The sequence below is a fragment of the Sceloporus occidentalis genome, unplaced genomic scaffold (genome assembly GCF_023333645.1).
Source record: "Sceloporus occidentalis isolate IW3139 unplaced genomic scaffold, rSceOcc1.0.p SCAF_75, whole genome shotgun sequence".
NCBI classification, from domain to species: Eukaryota; Metazoa; Chordata; class Lepidosauria; order Squamata; family Phrynosomatidae; genus Sceloporus; species Sceloporus occidentalis.
In genome coordinates, this window is record NW_028317055.1 from 3099375 (window position 1) to 3122272 (window position 22898).

At 41.0% G+C, this 22898-nt stretch overlaps 1 protein-coding gene across 1 annotated transcript; it reads right to left on the reverse strand.

The window, feature by feature from the left end:
* Nucleotides 1–3217: 3217 nt before the first annotated feature.
* Nucleotides 3218–10214, reverse strand: LOC149285894 (pantothenate kinase 3-like). Its single transcript, XM_089494751.1, has 7 exons — nucleotides 10187–10214; nucleotides 6990–7342; nucleotides 6177–6430; nucleotides 5303–5479; nucleotides 4849–4972; nucleotides 4135–4260; nucleotides 3218–3268 (listed from the first exon to the last, which is right to left on the reverse strand). Exons 1-7 carry the CDS (start codon nucleotides 10212–10214, stop codon nucleotides 3218–3220), a joined length of 1113 nt encoding a protein of 370 aa, XP_089350877.1.
* Nucleotides 10215–22898: the final 12684 nt, after the last annotated feature.

Consider the following 22898-nt stretch of genomic DNA (forward strand, 5'->3'; position numbering starts at 1 on the left):
TATTCTCTGGTTTAATTACATCATTAGTTCTTAAAGTGCATTTGTCATCATACAAGGTGTTACTAGACAAAAAGCAAAAAAAACAAAAACACTTTTTGCTAGCAAATGCATAGGTGAAATGGAAACATAGCTTGACGTTTCCAAACTCCATCTATATGCCACAACAGCAGACCTTAGTGATAATTACAATATGCAATTTGAAATTATATATATATATATATATATATATATATATATATACACACACACACACACACACACACACACACACACCCACTTAACCCATCATTTTAGGATCATGTGGGTAACCGCAACCCCCCAGTTACCATATGCATTCGAATGCATTCATTCAATGTGGCTATTCAGCCAAAACATTTTTATAAGCTTTACATAGAAGTGACAGCAAAATGTCGGCATTCAGTTAAATTTAAGAATATATTGAACAGGCACTTTTATTACCTTTGCAGGAGATGTCATATAGTTAACCCTTTGAATGCCTGAGGATTTTGATATTTTAATTTTGCATCATGTTCTAGGTCTCACTGGCATTAAAAGGGTTAAAAAGTATTATAATAAGATTAACACAGATGATAGTTTTAAGTGGACAGTTTCTGCTGAAACACACCCTCTGCACCTCTCCCTAGAGTTACCCAACTGTTTAAGACATGACTTTAAGACATGACATAAAACCAATCCAGAAGCAGGCTTTACAGAAAATTTACTGGAATAACCAGTTATCTTCCACCTTTAGTGGCCATTTGTTTTTTTCTTTGTTGACTGTGCTGTTCTAATGAGACAAAACAAATTGTACTCTCTAGTATGTTCACTAACTAAACCTGTCACTTTACTCTAACCTTATGAAGCATTTTGGTTTCCACGGCAATACGTCTGCTTAAGTATTTCTGGAAAAAAGTATAAAAGGGCACGATTTTACTTGATTGAAGGTGTGTGTGTGTGGTGAGGCTTTTTAGAGTACTAGGAACAAAAGTGTTAAAAGTACCTGGAATAGCATCTTGAATTCTTTCATGATGCTGAATCAAAACACACATAGCTGCTCCTTTGTGGAAATATTAGGCACAGTTAAGGGAATGATTTTATTCACTTTTTATGGAAGCCTTTATTTGAAAGGATTGGTCTCACGTTAGACCAGGGGTACTGTTAAGAGTAGCATGAGACCACAGAGCCAGGGGAGACAGTTTCCAAAAGGGTTGCTCCCAATTCAGGGAAGCTTATTTTGATTTTTATTTGGTTCTTGAATCAAAAAGGTTCCCACTACAATAGACAGTTTCCCTATTGCTTGCCTTTCAAATAGATATTAACGTTATTGGTCTCAGCCTTAAACCATGCACCCTGCTCTGCATGATTACAGACCTACACAACCACAGTTACTCTGTACAGGACAGTGTTCTACTTTCACATATTTGGTGGAGTTTTTTTATGCAAAGAGCTAAAAATTCAGCCTTGAGCATGAAAATTCCACTGATCGTTACAGTGAATTATATATCTTTAGTACTCTACATCACAATGTATGGAACCCACATTTCTTTCATAGTGTCAGGAAGAGGCATTTAAAATGCCCACCCTGTGGATTTAGGCAACATACCAACTTCACTTTGTCTCTAAGGGCCAACTCGGGCGAGAGTCTCCTAAACGTAAAATGGCTTCACAATATACAATACGGATCCGTATAAGGTCAGATTGAACAAGTGAAACACAGACATTATAGGTTAGCTTCTTTGACATTGGTGTTAAATAAATTGTGTGTAAAAAGGTGCAAAATTACTACCTTACTGAATGCATTTAGAGTCAGTTTTGTGAAGGTCCGACCAAAAATGCACTTCTATTCATAAAATATCTTGGCCCATTCACCATAAGACACAGTTCAACAAACATAACCCTGATGCTATTTAAATGAAACAGTATACAATTAAAATATATACGTGCAGCTCACTTAGATTCCAGTTCCAACACAAACCCTTGGATTCACAGTTAATCTTATAGCAGCAGTGATTTGTGCCAGCTTCCTTCATCTGTTGTACATCATTGTATGCACAACATATACATTTCTATGACTTCTGTGGGCACAGAATGTATCCAGATATGTTCTTCTTAGACTTGTGTGCGCTGTTGCCATCACACTTCCAACATAAGGTTTTCTAACTGTCCCTTGGACATTTTGTAAGGCATAATTTGCAAACACAGACATCTTAGAATGACGAATACAGATTAAGGTGTTTTGCTTTAAAAGTTCTTTTAGTACATATGTTGCTCAGTATTTATGAGAAGTTAGATTGTGTCAACAAGCTCCTCAACCATCTTCTGGACAATCACTTCTTGTGTATAAAGGTAAACAATAAGCAGTTTCCATGTGTAATTCCAAAACATAAGGGGAAAAAAGAGGGAGATCCCCCATGCAAACATGTAATATGTGGTGAAATAAGAATGCACCAACACTTAAAAAGAGTACCGGAACGTACATCATCCCATGGGTGGGAGCACTTAACAGCGCAAAGGTAATACTGGCCAAATGCACCGGAACATCAGATGATTTGTTGGTGCAGTTGAATAGAACATTTTTTTGGAAACTGGTTGCTGGCACAGTACAATGAGACCCAAAAGAATATCTAATGCATTCGACAAAAACCCACATATGCCAACTGACATAAAATTAAGGTAAACTATTTCAGGAGCATTAAAAAGCAAAAATGGGAGAAGGTAATCCAAGTGCAATATCTATTCATGAAAAGGGAAAAGTACAAATAAGCTTACGTTAAAAAGTTTCAATAGCTTGTAAGTACCCTTTTCATTACAATGAAGGAATGAATGTGATTGAATACAAGTGTTCTTCAGCCACATCTGGTCAAAATCAGGACAATTTCAGAATTCATATGGTATTTTCTGTGCCTCAATGTTGCCTTAGACCATGTATTCTGTTGAAAAAGCCATGGCTAGGAAACAGCATATACATTGCTGTACATTACGTAGCTTTGATGTATAGTATTGTGCCTTCTATAGACACTACGTGAATATATACACCTAAAAGGAAACACAGTAATGGGTAAGGGATGGTCACAAGTTGCCAGGTTTCCTTTATGGCACGATTCAGCAGCTCATCAAAATTTCGAAAGGTAAAGTAACTGCTCACAAAAAAACAGTTATGTCTTTTGCTGTAAACCAAACAGTTTGAGAAAGTAACTTTTGATGCACAAATACTTGCTTAAGAGAAATTTGGCAGTCCAAGGAGGGCACCGACAGCTCCAAAGTAGCCCTAGAGAGAGAGGAAAAGGGAGAAAAAAGTTTACACATAACAGGGGCACCTACAGAATATTATGTTAAAGTATTTGATTTTTTTCTACAATATTACCAGAAAATACGTTAAACTTTATATTCTTCTTGGTATCCTGATGTGGTCTATAATATGTAAGTATAGTTGAGTATCAGAATATGAATATTCTTGATTTAGAACCTCTAAGTGTAGCCATCAGCTGGCATACTTCCTCCCCCGGTTCCCTTAATACACGGAGCCTGGGGTGGGCTTGCGGTTCTCAGTTTATATTGTTAATCATTTTTATTCCCCTTGTCCTTACAGATGCTTAGCTGCACAAGGGTATATAACTCTTTGGGGTTGGGTAATTATAGTTTAGTTATACTTTCCAATGGCCATTTTAATCATTATGTATTAAAAAGTTAGTTTTAGAGATCACTACATTTTGCCTATTCTTTTTGATAGACCTATAGAATATTTAAAGAAACCAATTTATAGATTTATTGGAGGACTTGGAAGTGTATATAACCCTTTGCACCACCAGTGTCACTGACAGCATGAGAAGTAGTGACCTGAAATCTTATATTTTACAATAGTATAACGATTGTATTTTATATATTTAAGGAAAAAACGTGTATTACCGTTTATTAAACCTACCATTTCTTTTTTTGGTTAGTCAAAGTCAGCGTTTTTGGGGATATTTAGTTTAAGGTTCACCACAAGGAAGCATGGTGGTGGCTGCATACGGCAAAGGCACACTCTTCCTTTTCCCCCTCGCCTACCCTTAACAAGGCTATCCCAGGGAGCGACAATCAGCACTAACAGTGGGAGAACTAATCAGAACCGTGACACAAACTTCTACTACACACCTCGTGTTCCAGAAACAATGCCTTCAGCTGTCCATTCGACCAATAATCCAGTGCATACGCAAGAAGCTTCATTGAAAGGGTATTGACACGAAGAAAATTTCCAACAAACACAACTCGGTTTATTTTCTAAAATAAAAAGCACCAGAACTAAAGGAACAGTTTTTAATGAAGACTAAAAGGTAGAAGTTACATGAGTTACAATACATTTAAAAGGAATATTTACCCACCTGATTCTCCGATACTTAGAAAAAGTTCAGGAAGTAAGTACAAACTAGATTACTTTCTCTGATGAGGAAGTGCCCAGAACCTTCATAGCCCTGTACAATGCTGCTTGATCCGTAAGCAACAAGGCAGCACTATAAAGAAGCTGAAGACAGTGAGCAAATCAAAGAGAATATCATTCACAAAGGAAGGTACTTTAAGACTGAATGCTACTTGTGTGTAGATACATAACTACATATATACAACACGCACACACAAAAACGGGACTACACAGTCTCTACGTAGTTGATTTGTTTCACATTCCGTCATAAGGGTTAGTCGATTTACTTTTGTTCCATTGACCTATTTAACCATGCCTTATAAAGTGCCAATGTTGTGTTAAGCAGTACACTGGGATTTTTTATCTCATAATAGATGTACAGACACACAGTTAGCGCTTCTGCTGGCACCAAACCCCCCACAAGTTTATAAAAAATGAAAAGCAAACCCTACCTCATTAACTGCACACATCCGTGCTACTGATCCAATATTATTTGTTATGGTTACCAAAGTGGCTCGAGCGAGGTCTTCTTTACTAACAGTATCCCGCTTATCTTTGTAAATCATGTTCCCAAAACTGAAAAAATAAGGCACAGTTAAGAAGCATGAAACAGTACGTCATAACGACAAACTTTAACGTATAAATGATTCAGCTGTACTGGCCCAAGAGAACATGGTCGAAAGCGATGCACAATACACAATAGTAATAGTATGGCTATTTAGCAAATATGGCTTTTATACTGTATATGTAATGACTATTAGAAGAGCGCTTCAGCAGGTTTTTATTTTTAACTTCATTTCCAGAACATTTTACCCTAAAATGATTTACTTACTGGCGGATAGTCGTTTGACATAAACATGCAAATTACATGACATCTGACACAAATGGCTATGTATTTTTTTTTACCTTGAAGCTACTGCCCAGCCAGGTAGTCCAAATCTTTCATAGTCTCCACCGTATATGTCTCGGACTAGTTTATCCGCATTGGTGCTGTCTCCAGATGAAGCCATTTCCAGAGCTTCCTCAAAGCTTTCACAGCCAGTCAACAAACTGCAGAGTCCAAGGAAGGTTCCACCACCTAGACTAAATAGGCAAATTGATGTAAAAAGAAAACAGTTTACCGATTTACCTTTTAGGGTTTAGAGTTTGTTTTTTTCCCCCCATTCTATACGAGTCATTTATATAGTAAATAGGGAGCCTTGCAATTTGTCCAAAAAAAAATAAAGAAATATATATATATAGTAACTGAAGCAGAAGAGCAGGAAAACAATGTTTTTCATGGGTGTTCCTTAATACTTGTTTATCCCGGTGACTTACAGGCAGTGCATTAAAGTTGTGTTTCCTAGACAGGCTCCAGACACTAAGCGGCAGTACTAATCTGAGCACTGCACACGAAGCCCGGGTGATTGACACCAAGACGTGTTTTTATATTGAGCTACAATACGTGGCTTGTGTAAGGATGTTTGACACCATTGGGGGGGGGGGTTTAGTCATGCAGTTACTCTGCATCACACTGGTGCCATTTTCTGATCTCTAAGAAGTCTCCTGATCGAAAGAACTAGCTTCTCATAGGAGTGGATCACAGGTAGGGAAGTACTCATGTGAAAACATAGAAATAAATCATAACGTTACTATGTATGCAATGTTTTGTGACAGATATTTATGGGCCTTACACACAGTGGACAACAAGAAAAGGATATAAAATGACCTAAGTTCCCTTTGTAGTTATAAACAACAATAAAGCAGATACGTTGTCTCACAGCAGTTCAAAGCTCAGTACCTTGTTCCACATACTCTTTTGAAGCAGTCTTTGGAGTGCACTGCAAGTATGCTGACTCCAGAACCAATGTTTACAATGAGAAGAGGATACGGGTCATCTAGATTGAAAGGCATCTTCTGGCATCTCTCTGGGTCAGAGGCATTTTCAAAATAATAGCACTCTGCCTGTCCATTAAAACTGACCGAGTCTATATACAACAAGCCTTTGACCAAGCACTCCAGTTCATCCACCTTGTGCAACTGAAGATTCCCAATCTGCAACGAAAAAGGAGAAAGATCTAGGTATGGTTGCACGTACACCGGCCATTCCCTTTTTTGTTATCGTCTAACACATGCTCACATAAGTTATATTGCTACTTAAACCACAGCAACCCATTAAATTTATTTGCTTGTGCCTAACTTTCATCCACTCACATGTATCTCCATCTCATTCTTGCACCCTAACTTCCAAATAATTCCTAGGACTTTTCTTTTCAATGAGACCAGTTTCCTGGCAGACACAATAAATCCCAAGACCCACTTAAGGGTCCTTTATCGTCACGTATATTCTATGGCTTGGAAGCAGTTGGCTCCTGTACTGCTGGACAACTTTATGTTTACTGTATCAGTTTTTAATTTTGAATAGCATTTTAGATGGTCAGATACACACAGAATGAAGCAAGCTTTATTTTCTCCCTCCTTATGAAATGTTTTTCATGGTCTATTCCTTTGCATTTACTTAGCCAAAATAAAGAGCAACAGAGTGGAGGTAGACCTCATTATTTATTTTTACACTATAATGCAATTTTAAGCCTGCGGGCAGGGGTAAACATACCGTCCGAAATTCTTCTTCAAATTTATAGGCACCACCACCAGTTGCACACAAAACAGTGTGCAGCGTGGAGAAGTTTTTGTCCCTAGCCATCTGAATAAACGTGGGTAGGTCTTGAGTTGGAAATCGAATGAAGTGCATATTTCCTCTTCTACCAAACAGGGTCAAGCCCTTCAGCTCCAGGTGGACATCCCGAATGCCCGTAGAGCCATAGGCTACATTTGACGTCAAATATTTCCGGATGCTCTTGAGACTTTCTACTTCTTCCTGTTCTTCTTCTGCCGTGATGTCAACGGGCTCAAAGTAAGAAAGCTTAACCAACGTTCCACCAATGTCCATGCCGAACCATGGGAAAGCTGTTAAAATAGGAAATATTTCTGAATATGCAGCACAAAAACTTTTTTTTATATGGGAGACTTATAGAGCAATCAAATGCTAAAAGATGCTTTATTATAACACAGGGCTGGAGAAATGCGTGCAGACAGTAGAAGCCAGAAAGATAAATCTGGGAACTGACTTGATATTGTTTTAATTGCCAGAAAGTGGGCAGTAAGAAAAGGGGCCTTTTCTCTTACAGGGACACTCCAGTGATCGCATGTACTCTACATAGGAAGAGAGCCCCTCTTTACTCAGGTTGGTTCTAGTTTTGTCATACCCCTTGAATATATGTATTGTATGAAGTGCTGCACTCATTTTTGTTGCTATATAGAGATAACAATGAGAGGTCCCTTTACATTTCCATGGTGTTGCTTTTGTGAATGCAAAGGAGAACTCTGTAGATGCCACCATCTGCTCCTTCCCCTGCTTTCCACCTACCGTATTGGCTCGAATATAGGCCTATATTCGGGGTCTAGCGCCCGACGCCCGGGACATGCAGCGGGGTTAGGATACAGATCCCCCGCAGCGGTGCAGGGGACCTGCATCCTACTCCCTGATACGCTCAGACAGCCTCCCCTGCCAGCACTTCCCACGGGGGGAGAGGGTGCCGACACGATGCGTTTTACCTCTGAGGAGGACAGTGGCAGCATATTCCGGGGGGGTGGGAGGAGGACAGTGGCAGCATATCTCGGGGAGGGAGGACAGTGGCAGCATATCTCGGGGAGGGAGGACAGTGGCAGCATATCTCGGGGAGGGAGGACAGTGGCAGCATATCTCGGGGAGGGAGGAGGACAGTGGCAGCATATCTCGGGGGGGGGGGGACGACAGTGGCAGCATATCTCGGGGGGGGGACAGTGGCAGCATATCTCGGGGGGGGGGACAACAGTGGCAGCATATCTCGGGGGGGGGGACAACAGTGGCAGCATATCTCGGGGGGGGAGGACGACAGTGGCAGCATATCTCGGGGGGACGACGACAGTGGCAGCATATCTCGGGGGGGGAGGAGGACAGTGGCAGCATATCTCGGGGGGGGAGGAGGACAGTGGCAGCATATCTCGGGGGGGGGAGGACAGTGGCAGCATATCTCGAGGGGGGGGGGAGACAGAGTGGCAGCATGTTTTTTTTGGTGCTTTTTTAAAGAAAAAAACTTTTTCTTTAAAAAAGAACCAAACTTTTAGGGTGCGGCCTATATATGGGGGCGGCCTATATCCGAGCCAATACGGTATTTCCTGTGCAGAAGATGTGTCCGGGGCAACATATCTTCTTTCGTGTGACATTACTGCCAGGCAGGGCAAGTTCCCCAGAACTGCGGCCCCTGTGTGCATAAAGTGATCCCATTGATTTCAATCGGAGTACTTCCCTACAACTGACTGGCTCCTTCAAAAGACAAAAACTGCTGTGAAAGGTTAGCAAAGAGACTGGTATTAACCACCTTCTGAATACTTTTATGTATTTCCCACCTACAAGTAATAAGCATCCTTCATTGTTACGGCTGCATGCGAGACCGGGAAGGGGTGCAAAGTTTTGTAGGCATAGTTTTGAAACATTGCCAAGTTTTTTTTGACCAGGGCCCTCCTCATCTGGCCAAATTGTTATGTTATATGCTATGTGTTATTCTGTAGCGCAGTACACGGGACATATGATGGTGCTATATAAAATAAATAAGAATAATGCAGCAAAGTTGCGTTTGAGTCTACATCTTTTATTCCTCGGATTAGGTGGTATATTAAAGTCCCATAATATACATTCCATGTTTAATAGAGCCACGGATACAACTACATAAACTGATCCATTCAATATTATGGGTTCCAAGTTAATCTAGAAGCACTCCGGTCCAGCGATCAGTAAATTGCTTTCTTGTTAAAAACATCAGAGAAACATGAAACTACGTACATTACACAATTTGAGAAACGTCTGTAATCGTGGGATCGGTGCCTGCCCACTATTATCAGCTGCTCAGATAGGGGCGTGGACTGAACAGACTGCTCACGGATCCCATGACGACATCATCACGTGAAATAAACAAACTGCTCCTGTTCACAGCAAGTCTTAATTTATCAAACCACAATTGTTCTTGTAGAAGAGATAACTCTTGTGGTTAGAAATCGTGTGAGTATTAACACTAAATGATGAGATCTAAAAACAATTCTCCATATAAAAAAAAAAATATATATATATTATATATACACACACACACACACAACAGGTCATGGGTTCAGCAGCTTGACAACACTGGGAAGCACCAAATGGGCATTGACTCTCGCAGATATTTAACATATAATGTGACCCTGACAGCTGTATGCTTAATTAGCTGACAGGTTCTGTTACACAATAGCAAACAATTTCACACAATGAAGCAACATTTCATTTGGAATTATGCCTGTTTAGAAATTGACAACCGATAAGAACTCATCTAATCTGCCCATTTTTCCGGACGTAAAGACGCAGTCTTGCTTTAGAATCATAGATTTATTCCTATTCCATCCATGTTTAAAGTCCCTTTAAACTAAGACTCTGCTGGGAGGCTGTTCCACTTATCTACCACCCTCTATAAAAAACATCCTTACAGGACTAGACAAATCATCACAGTACATAGAAAAAAACATTTAGAATGCCAATATACAATGCATGAAATTGTGAGAAATGGGAAACCTGCATACAGAAGAGGCTACTGCAAATATATTTCATGGATCATGTGACTAAATACATTAATAAACCTTGATTTTTGAACAACCGGATTTCGCAATGTAACATCCGAGAATCCCGTTTTGCCCAGCGTGGGCGATAGTGGGGAAAACTCGCATCGCATAGTCCACACTTACACGGCTTCTTGGCATCCTTGATTTTCATTTTGGAAACGGACACGTCGGTTCCTTGCCTGAAATAAAAAAGGAAATAGGAGGATGCACAGTCACAATCAAAATGGCTGTGAATATGAGGAACTGCGAAGGGGAAGGCGGGGGTGCGGGCCCACGACTCTGAACAAACAAGGAGCAGCAAAGCCGCGCTCACACTCCAACACTCCCGCCCAGTACCTGCACTAGTGTCCGGTACAATACTGCCCCGCCCCCAGCTCCTTCTCATAAACAATCAAAGCATCGCCGCCAGCATTGCCAGCAACCGACAAATGACGGCACCAAGCGGATGTCAAAGCGTAGGCCAAAGTGAAATGACAAGCCACGCCCACACGCTGAAGGCAGGAGACAGAGAAAATGGCGCCGAGTCGGACTACATTTCCCTCTAGGCTTTGCGCGCAAGAATTACCTGAACGTCTTAAAGATGATATTTGTCTCTGCAGCAGCACTTGGGCGAGCGTGAAGATTACCCGCCAGTGACGCACAGCGCGGTAGTAACTGTAGATACACCAGCACCAGTAAAGGCTCAGCTGAGAGGGGAAACAGCCTACTAACGAAATTAGCTTCCTCGGTTCATAATGAGGTGGATTCCACCGACTCACGCCAGCTAGATTTAGCCAATGGCTAGTAAGGAGCTCTCCTCAGCCAATCAGCAGCGGCTAAGATGTGGAATGACTGGTGGCGATGTTGTAGTCATTCTGGTTACTTTGTGATGCTTGAGAGATTCCTGGAATCTGAAATATTTAATGAGCAATGGCCGCTCTTCCTGATTCCACAGGTTGCGTATCACAGCAAAGCGTAATAGAGCGATATACTATTATCGCATACTAACTAGCTTGCCCCTGCGGCCTGCCTCCGGCTCAGAGTGAATGCTGGATTATGAGGGTATGGGTATGATTACCTAATGAGAGAAATAACCGTATTTTGAAAAAAAAACTGGGCCATTTGCAGCCAAGCAGCCGTGTCTACATTTTCTCTTCAGGACATTTGCCCATTTATATATATATAATATATATATATCACACAAACGGGTTCTTTGCTATCTTTTGTTTCATATAATGACTTTATTATTATTTAATATAGCTCCTTCATATTGAGCAGCGCTGTATAATGAATAAATAGGACATAACAAGTAGTATATATTATCTTTTATTTAGGTGCCAACAATTTATTACAATACATATATTCAAGTGGTATGACAAGACTAGAATTGACAGATTGAGTCAAACCTGTATAGCATAACAAATTGGCTTACAGAAATGCTCAAATGATCTTACAATCTAGGAGCTAGGTGTATTACATGAGAGGTGAAAGTGCTGTTAGGGATGGACCAGCTGCACTATTTTAAGTATTGAAAGACAGGGACTAGAAAAAGGTGAGCTAAAGAAATATGGGAGGAGGGGTATTAACATGTAAGGTTGAAGAAGTGAGTCTTCAGGGATTTTTGATGGACCGAAGGCAGGGAGAAAGGTGGATAAGGTGGGGCAGGGTGCATGAGAGCTAGAAATCAGATTAGAGGACTGAAGGATATAATTGGCTGAGGGGAGAGACCGGTTAGGAGTGTATTTAGAGATGAGTGATGAGATGTAGGTAGAGAAATCGCTATAAAGAGCTTTAAAACCAAGAGTCAGGATTTTGAAATGAATTCAGAAACGCTCACAGGCTGCCAGTGAACAGACTGACAGTGGGGAGAGGTGTTAGTAAAATGATGAGTGGAGAAGTCTGGCAGCAGCTTTCGTGATGGATTGTAGAAGGGTAAGATGGGCATGAGGGAAACTAGCTAAAACAGGCTTATACAACTAATAGCGAAGAGGGTCAGGCTGACCACTTGTTGACGTATCCAGACAAACCTTGTACTTAGTATCCAAACAAACTGGTCTTATCAGTATTTAGTGGAAATGTACTGTTCAGGAGAACAGAGTATGCAACATAAGTCATCCTGTATTCTTCCACAGTTACAATAGTCTAGGTGGGAGATAATGAGGGCATGAACAAGAGCCTTTGTGGCATGTTGTGTTAGGAAGGGATGAATGCGGGCAATGGTTTTAAGATGGAGACAGACAATTTTTTGAGTCAAACTAGATGTGGGAAGATGAATGATAGGTCAGGGTCAAAGGTGACACCAAGGCAGCGAGTGTTAGGGATCGGGAGATTATTGCACCAATTGACATTGAGGGAGACTGTTGGGAGGATGTTAGTATTGGAGGGAGAGAAGATAATTTTTAATAATCAATGATGGCACAAAACTGGTAGACAGATATCACTCGAAGAATGCAGTTATTCTAACAATCTTCATTCCTCCCATGACTTGCGTCTCTCTTTGTAATGACTGTATTATTATTACCTCATCCCACTGGCGTATTCAGGATTTCACCCACATTCTACAACTTCTACTTACTTTCATTTTAAATGCTTGCTAAAAACACATTTATTGTTGGAGGCATCCTTCCTCCTAATACCCTCAATCAGCATCTTAAAGAAACACAGTTTTCCACACCACCATTACTGCAGTCAACTCACCCTCACTCAAGTAGTTCTCTCCTACAGTCTCATTTCCCACCTCAAACACCGATAAATGATAAACTCACAAAAGCAGGGGCCTCTTCTCCTGTACCAGTATGTATAAATGTGTGTTAATATTATTGATATTTTAAACTGTGTTTGTTAATTGTTTTAATTGTCCCCCGGAGGTACGTGTGAAATGTGATAATTTTATAATTAAAAACCAGGGTTTCTGGTCCGACGAGGGTCCCTCTTAAAATTACATTTCTAATGAATCCGAAGACAAGAATACGAAGAATACAGTCTAAGTGCTTCCTTTTAAGACAACGGATGTGCTCTCCCGAACAAACACTCAAAATTCTAATTGTTAAACTAACATATTTGCTATCCCATCAACATTGTAAAATATGAGTAGCAAAACCTGAATAACTAGTAAGGTGGAATAATTGTGGGACAACAATTGTTTCACAATACTGACATGATTTATAAAACATGGGAAAGTCCATTAGGTAACGTTCGGCATGATTTTTAATGTGGAATTTATCAAATTACATAAATATATGTTTATTTTATTACAGCTACTTTGGCTTATGAATTTCTTTCAAAAAAAAGAAAAAAAAGTAAGGTGTCGGTCAGGAGGATATATGGAAAATAGAGTACAGTACATTTTATTAATAATTTAATTTATTTCCCCTCTACTACAAGTATAGAAGGGGCTTCAATTTTTATATAATTTAAAAAGCATGACTGTTCTAGTTATCTGTAATCTATGCTTCTACAGGACCTTTGTGTTGAATAAACTACCTTGACTAAAATTATTACCACACATGTGCCGTGAATGTGAAGCTTCGATGTCGGTGTGTTGAACTACCCTGTGCGCATGTATAAAGCGTCATAACATTGCCGACGCTTATCATACCGCCCCGTGAATCCAAAGGTGTAGTGAACATGGTGATGCAGGATATTAGTTCAGTGCTGTATTTGAAAAATATAATATGGTGAATCTAAAAAGGTGATAGCACCTTATAATCCTAAATATTAAATAAGCAAATATGGTAATTATAAATGATTACATGTGACCAGTTTTATAAGTAAATGTGATGTGCAAAATAGTAATACCACTTTATACCATTTTTATATAACAAAAGTGTCTAAAAATATAAATAGTCTCCTAAGGACTATATATTAATTCCCCTAACCGTCCATATCATTATAAGTGTTGTCGCAAATCCGGCCATATTTAAAAACATAAATATAACAACCGTTGTAGGGGTTAAAGGATTGCAAGGTAATGTTCAATGCTTCCTAAAGAAAAGAAGAGAACGTCAATTTCTCATTTAAACCGGCAGGTGCCATAGTTCACAAATGAAAGATCCAAAATGTCTCTCGTTTGTATGTATGCCAAACCACAGGGGCATTGAATTTTATAGATTACAAAATTGGTCTTACATGTAATTCTATATCTTAAGTCTTGTTTCATTTAGTTAGTTCATTGTTTAAGTTGGCTTATACTATAAATGCATCATTTGTTTGCATATTCATTTGTGTCCTGATGAAAGTCATTAAAGACTGAAGCGTTGACCCTAATGGAGGTCGTTTAAATCTAATGCCTCTGAGAAGTTTACACACTAAGGGGTGTTGTCCTATGGGTAAATTATCAATATGTGCGTGTCTCGTGGAAATGGCTGATCGGTAAAGATTGATGGTTCTCTAAGCTTTACCAGAATCAAATGAGTTAGCTAAGAAATTTAGAACACAAGTTATAGGTGCATGTATGGAATCCAGATTCCTCTCCATGCACCAATGAGACCAAAGTCTCCAGGCTGCTCCGTAGTTTGCCCTGGTACCTGGGGCCCAGGCTTCGGAGAGGATAGTTTTAGATGATTCAGAAAGAACGAAGTCTGAGTCGGGAGGCCTGACATCAACCATGCCATCAAGGATTATTTTCCCGATAGTATGAGCTGATGAGGATTGTCCTCCGGGTCGCAAAGTAAAGACTGCGACTGAGTATCCTCGGGTAGTCCAATAACATTCCCAGGATTTGTGGAAACCAGGATTGGGTTGGCCACCATGGTGTGATCAATATGACCGTTGCTTTCTGGAGAAAGACCTGGCATTAGAGAGTGGAATCATGATGAACGGTGGGAAGGCATAAAGCATTTCCAGGGGCCAAGGGTGATGAAAAGCGTCAACTCCCATGGCTTCTGGATCTGGACGCCAACTGAAAAAATTGGTAAGCTCGCGATTGAGCTGGGATGCAAAAAGGTCCACAGCGAGGAGTCCCCATAACAGATTTATCTGTTTGGAGATTGGATCCGGAGATCTCCCATCGCTAGAGTCGATTAGATATCGGGAATTCCAGTCTGCAATTTGGTTGGAAAGACATGGAATGTACTCCGCTTTCAGGACAATGTCCAGGCAGAATTGCCAGAAATGTTTCGCAATGTTTGCCAGAAGTTTTGATTTGGTGCCCCCCAATTTGAACTGCTGATATGTTGTCCATCCTCAGCAGTAGACAGCAGTGGGTCCTGTTATTCACAAAACTCTTTAGGGCAAAAGAGCCTGCTAAGAGTTCCAAACAATTGATATGCAGGAGACTCTCTTGTGGGGACCATTTTCCTCCAGTGGACAGAGAGCCGTGTCTTGCTCCCTGGCCGACGCGGCTCGCGTGGGACTCTATGATAATGTCTGGAAAGGAACCGAAGATTGTTTTTCCATTCCAACATTGTATGTGGTGTAGCCACCATAGGAGTTCTTCCCTGGAATCGGGGTTGAGGGATATCTTGTCTGAGTATCCCAAGCCTTGTCTCAGATGTTGAGCCTTGAGACGTTGTAAAGCCCGGTAATGTAACGCGGCTGGAAATATAGCTTGAATCGAGGCTGAGAGAAGGCCTACAAGTCGAGCTAGTGAACGTAAGGAAATTACATTTTTGTTCAACATAGATCTTATCTCCCTTCGAATTGTCTTTAATTTCCTTGAAGGGAGACTGAGGGTCCGTGGAGTTTTCTAGGAAGCCCATTCTGACATCCCGAGAAGGGGTCAGAATGGATTTCATGTGGTTGATCACGAAACCCAGATTCGTTAGTAGAGACAGAGCCCAATGCATATGTATTTGAATCAACTCTGGGAGTTTGGGACATAATAAGGATGTCGTCTAGGTATATGATTATACGGACACCTCGACTCCTTAGAAGAGCAACAACTGGTTTTACTATCTTTGTGAAGCACCAAGGTGCTGAGGAGAAACCGAAAGGTAGGCAAGTGAATTGCCAAGTTCTTCCTTTCCAAATGAATTTGAGAAAGGGTTGGTGAAGTGGATGGATGGGAATCATCAAGTAAGCATCCTTGAGATCTATCTTTACCAACTAATCGTTTTGTAACAATAGAGGCCGAAGAAGGTGAATTCCCGCCATTTTGAAGTATTGGTAGCGGATGAGATTGTTCAAATCTCTTACACTTATAATCGGTCTGTAACCTCCATCTCTTTTCTTTACCAGAAAGATATTCCTGGGGTTGCCGGGTCTGCCAGAGTCATGGCTCTCTTTTGTCTTAGGTCTGTAATCTCTGAGTCTATCAATAGTTGGTCTGATTTTGAAAAGACTAGTGGATGTGGTGTAGTGTGTTGGATCAGAGGGGAAACAAATTCTATGAGATAACCCTGGATGGTATCCAACACCCATTTGTCTGAAGTGATATGTGCCCAAGTGTGGAATAAATGGGATAGTCTGCCTCCTAAGGTGATGTGGGAAGAATGGAGAGGAAAGAGACTTACCTGATGTGTTTTTTGCCACGATAGTATACGCGGTGACCTCTGGCCCTCCATGGGCGTCCTCTAGAGGGAAAGAATGGAGCGGCCTGGTAGGATTCCTGATAGGACTTAGCTCTATCATAGTGGGTAGAGCCTTTGTTGAAGGCTCTTGTTTGGTATGGGCAGCTGGGAAAGCGGCTTTTTCCCAGCCTTCCCAAAAACCTTAGGCTAAAAAAACTTTAGCGATAATTGGACCTTGTCTAGGGACTGAAATTTCTTTGATGAATTTTTCACCAAAGAGAGAGCCTTCAGCCGATTTCCCTGGTTCGGAGGTGGCTAGTTCAGTGAGCTGAGGGTCAAGTTTCATCAGTATAGACCTCCTGCGCCCACTGTTAATGGCTGAATTTGCATTACCGAAGAGGCATATGATTCTATGGATCAAACCCCTGAGGGTGTCTGTGTCCACTGAGGTGCCAGAGTGGACTGCCTCTTCCGCCATATTAAAAATCTTAGTTAGGGGACCTAGGAGGTCTAGTAGTTGGTCCTGGCAGGACTTTAAGGATCTGTCCAAAACCTTTTTGGGGTTCTTCTCTGATTTGGTCAGATACTGTACAAGTACAGGATCCAACTCAGGGGTCACAGCCACTTTATGTGGCAAAGAAGGTCGTGGACATTTGGCCTTCATTTTATTTTTGTCTGCCTTGTCTAAAGGGTTTCTTAGCCACAGGTCCGTATATTTGGATACATGGGAGACCGGGATCCATTCAGAAGACCTGGGGTGCTTGATGTTACCCGGGTCGAAATGTGGGTTACCATCGGCATCCATGATAGTGGAGTCTGAACTCACGAATGTTAAGGGGCATTCGGTTATCAGATAAAGAAACCTCATGAAGGGATTTGTTTTCAGAATCCGAACCATTGTCCTCTGGGGAGGAAGGATTCTCACTTGAGGTGTCAAAAGAGTCGGGTTTAGCGCTATGCAAGCTTTTCCGAGCCCGTTTAGTTTGTGCTTCCTCACAGGCGGAGGTTAAATGGTGTGTTTTAGAAACACTTTTCAGGGAGCTGAGCTGCGAACGTGAGCTTTTACAGTGTTCTTGATCCTTATTTTTTGTAGGCGTGGAGTGCCTTTCAGGGGACATAGGAGGATCGTCATGACAAAAGCATCTCTTTTGAGAGGCTTTACCTGACCTGTGAAGCCCTCTTGCCAGCTGGCGAGTGGAGTCTTTTGCTGAACAGAAATGGTCTGAAGGGGTAATTGGCAAGCTACCTCTGCGAGCATCATTTTGTGCTATGGCGTCAGCCTCTGACTTTGCAAAGGAGTCTTGCATGTTAGACATAGCAGCAAGTATGGCTGAGGATATTGACTTGTTAACAGAGCTATCTAAAATGGTCTGAAAACAGTCTTCTTGCAAGGTGTCTGCCCCACTTGCCGACCCAGAAAAGCCAGTGTCAGAACCTTTTTGGAAAGTTACTTGTGTGCCATACTTGCTTGACTGAACAGTAAAGTAACAGAGCAATGAAATGTAAACACTAGCAAGTGTTATTATGAAAACAGCAACAGAGTAAAACAATTGCGAGGGAAGATAAACAGTGTTGCCTCAGAGAAAGACCACTCCTCTCTGAGGTAAACTGTCGAACGTCCCGCCTTAATTCAGCTGAGCATCAGCTGACCGAGTTCCCGCGAGACACACGATGTGCGCATCATCCGTGAACAAGGAAGGAAGAGACAGAATTTTAAAATGGCGCTCGCACGCCGAAAAAACATTTGTTTCTCTCCGAAAAACGAGTGTACAGCACGGAGGGGAGAGAGGAATAAGTCAGCCTTATGGGAAGGCTTAAACAAGTAAAAATATATAACGAGAAAGGTGTGAGAATGATACCCGAATCGCGGGGAGGATTGGACTCTCCCCTCACAGAGGGGAGGGAGTGTAGAGATATAGCAGTGAATGTATGGGTGTTACTAAGCCACTAATGACAATAACAAAGCCATATCACATAAACATGAATACCAATAAATAACAAATAGATAAATAAATAGCAATTCCTAAAGCTGCAACAGTACAATAAAGGAACTAGCAAAGAAAAGTTTAAAGCATAATATGAGCTTCCTGTCTGCCATAAAATTAATCAATTATTCTAGTCTTGATGTCGAATAATTGGAATTTTAATAAAGACAGGAGGCTTCATATTTGCATAATCTTCCTTTACTGTCACCATAGCAGCAAAGATAAAGGTAGAACCAATCAGAGAAAAGATGACACAATGTAGTAGATAGTGGCCCATCCTTCCTCCTCTTTCTGCTGCATGCGAACCAGGATAACAGAAAACTTGAAAATATAAACCTTTAACACCCTGTCACGTGTTAAAATAAAGTGAAAAACAGAGAAATAAAAATAAAAATAAATATAAAGATATATAAAGCAAAATACTTCCCTATTTTTACACTGCCGCAGCCCAACAAAACACTCCCCTGTGTTTAGAAAACGTACACAAACAGCAATCGGGGCGCATGTGTATATAGGAAAAAAGAAAAATATATCTGATAGTGTGATAACGTTTGTAAAAATCAATATGTGTAATGAGTATATGCACTCACAAGCATTGCCGGTGAAAGAGGCTCTTCAAAGGTAAAAACCAATTCTTTATTCTTTAATCTTTAAAATCTATAAATATAGAAATGAAAATAACCACATAGTGCAGTAACTTCCTGTGATGTAATAAACAAATGTGAATGCACTTACAAGATGGTTGAATTCAAATGGTATGTTCAAAAAAGTCCAAGGTTCAGAAAAGGAAAGATAGTCCTCACGTAGGTGCGTATCTCTGGTCAGGAAATACCAATCCTCCTCTGTGTAGTCACTGTCTCAACGCGTTTCGCCTCTTAGTGGGCTTTTCTCAGGAGAACAATTCAAAATAATCTGCAATACTAGCATGTGTGTAGCAGTTACAGGGAGTTCACTTTAAATACCATCTGGATCTCTGCAGTTGCCGGTGCGTGTGGGAGGCGTCATCACGTTTTGGCGTCTCTGAGTGACGAGGACGCATCTCCTCCCTTCAGCTTTGGCGTCTCCAGGTAACGGAGACGCTTTGGATGTGTGCTGATGTCGGTGCGTGTGGGAGGTGTTTTTCCGTACGGCGTCGGCGTCTCTATGCGACGGGGACGCTTCTATTCCCTTCGGCTGTTATCTGTGCGTGTGGGAAACGTTCCTACGTATGACGTTGGCGTCTCTAGGCAACGGGGGACGCTTCTCCCTTCTTCTGCGGTATTCAAGTTACGGAGTTGTTTCTTTCTTCGATTCCTCCTCCCCGAACGTTCGTAATATTCTTCTTTAGGGTATCAGTCCAAGAGAGAAAATTGTAGTTCTTATAAAAGCTCAGGGTACAAAAAACATCCTGAGCTTTCGGACATGTGAAAAAAATATGTGGGGGGGAATGTAAAAAAGGACTAGGTTATATACATTGGATAATATATGGTAATATATAGTATGATAGGGAATACTTAATACGAGTGTTGTCAAAAAGGTAAGTATTGACAGAAAAAAGATATTTTTTGAAAAATAAGATTCAAAGGTAGTGCTATTCTTGATTTTTAATAAATTGCATATCTGGTATATGGATTTTAACAGAGAATATATTATGGTTGATTGTATCTTTAGTATATGAATTATTAAGAGAGATATGTTCAGAGAGATATATTTAGGATTTTGTGATTATGAAAATATACAAAGATTTTATAAAAATGTGTATAAAAAATATATAAAAAAATATATATAAAAATCTATAAAAATGCAAATAAAAGTACTGGTAAAAATACTAATGATTTTTAATATGAAATGAATGAATGAATTAAAAAATATTGATTATATTATTGATTTTAAAAATATTATTGATTAAGAAATTTTATTGTTTTAAAATAAATAGTAATAAATGTAGATGTTGATTATATAAACGTGAGGATGTCTAGATCCGTATTGAAGACCCCCTTTCTTGTATGTTTGAAAATTAAAAATCCATTGTGTTTCTTTTCTAGATAAAGTGGAAATGATGTTGCCTCCTCTCCAGTGTGCAGTTACAGAATTTATCCCTATAATTAAGAATTCAGATAGTGAGAAGGAATTGCATGTATCACGGCGTCTGGGGACACTGTGTTTGATACTTTTATTTCGGATCCCTCCTAAATGTTCCAGAGCTCTGATCTTAAATTCTCTAGTAGTTCTGCCTATATACTGTATCCCACACTTGCATTGTAGCAAGTAGATAACATTTTTGGTGTTACAGTGTATAAAGTTTTTTATGGTATATTCCTTACCCGTGTTGGTGCATTTAAAAGTTATTTTCTTTCTTTGTATGTTACAGGTTCTACAGACCTTACATTTACCACAGCGACGAAAGCCTGGAGATTTTGTTGCCATGAAATGATTATCTACTCTGTCCAAGGGTGGAAGGGCGCTAGGAGCTAATATTGTTTTTAAATTTGCTAATTTTTTATATATGATTTTAGGTTTCTCTGGAAGGTGCTTACGTAAAACTGTGTCTTCCATTAATATAGGCCAGCATCTACTAATTGCTTTTTTGATTTGTGGGGCTTGATCGTTAAATTGTGTCAGAAAAGAGAAATCAAATCCTTCCTTATTTTTCTGTTTTTTATTATTAAAAGGTTCCTCCCTTTTCATGTTTTGGACTATATTTAGACTGTTGCTGAGTAGGTCCTGTGGATATTTTCTCTCTCTGAATTTATTCAGGAGATGTTTACTTTGAACTGAAAAATCTTGATCGTTGGTGCAGTTCCTACGTATCCTAGTTACCTGTCCTTTTGGTATATTTCTCAACCAGCTAGGGTGGTGACGACTAGAGAAATCTATGAAGCCGTTTCCTTCTGTCGGTGTAAGGCACTTACCTGGCAGACGCGGGGAAGTTCCTCTCTGTCCTCCCGGCGGAAATGCCGGCACCGTCCCCTGCTACATGAAGCAGCCGCTCGCACGCGCGGCCACTTCATGAATATTTATGCGGCTGACCGCTGCCTGGATTCCGCTGCGTCGCTATGGCGACGGTGGGCGCGGTTACGTCAGGGACGCCGGGGAACGCCTCCCCGGGCTATTTAAACTTCTCAAACCTATCCACCGGTGCTCAGTTGTACTGGTGCTTCCGTACCTATTGTGCCCCTCGTATTTTTTCCTGTATCTTGTTCTATTGCTGGTATCCTGACCCTGGTCTGCTCAACGGCTATCGTGAACTTCTGGAATCCTGACCCTGGCTATTCTTACGACTTTGGGTATCTCCGTTCCTGCCCCGAGACGCCACTTCCCTCCTGTGGCTCATACTGCTCCTACGGCTCCTACCCTTCCTCCTCTCCAGTTACCAGCGATCATGCCCCCTCCGGAGGAACCGATGCAGATCGGATTGGCACGCGGCCCACTATCCGAAGCTGAGAAAACCCGTCGTCGGAGGAACAATCTGTGCCTATACTGTGGTGAACCCGGGCATCTGATCCACTCCTGTCCTCGACGCCCTCCTAAGGGTAAGCCCACACATACTACAGTTTGCTTGAGTTCCTTTCCTAGAGACGGGTCTCCTCACCTATCCATTCCTTTGTTTTTGCAGTGGACCAGTAATTCTACTACAGTGTCTGCCATCATTGACTCCGGTGCCAGTAGCTGCTTTATGGATCAAGACTTTGCCAAGCAATTGCACATACCAACATTGACCAAAGCAGCTCCAATACATATCCAAGTAGTAGATGGCACTCCGCTATCCTCTGGACCCATCACCCAAGAAACACCACGACTCCAGGTACTACTGGGAAATAATCATATGGAACATCTGAACTTTGACTTGATCCCATCACCTATGTTCCCAATTATTCTCGGACTATCCTGGCTGAGGCTTCATAATCCTACGATAAACTGGGCCACAGGCACCCTCTCCTTCCAATCTTTTTTTTGTCGCACTCGTTGTCTCTCCAATCGCCAATCACTCCTGCTACTCCCTGACGATTCATCCTCTTCTCCGGTCCTACGTCTCCCCAAGCAATATGCAGAATTCAGTGACGTGTTCGATAAGAAGGGAGCCGACTCTCTTCCTCCCCAAAGGACTTATGATTGTCCTATCGATCTTCTCCCAGGAGCTCCCATTCCCTTTGGCAGAATATTTCCGTTGTCGGAACCTAAACTACGTTACCTCAAAGACTATATCCAAGAAAATTTAGCCAAGGGTTTTATTCGTCCGTCTACCTCCCCCGCCGGTGCAGGAATCTTCTTTGTAGAAAAAAAAGATGGCAGTTTACGCCCTTGCATCGACTATCGTGAATTAAACAAAATCACTATAAAGAACAGATATCCGTTGCCACTTATTCCTGAACTTCTGGACCGACTGAAAGATGCACACATCTTCACTAAAATTGATCTCCGGGGGGCTTACAATCTAGTTCG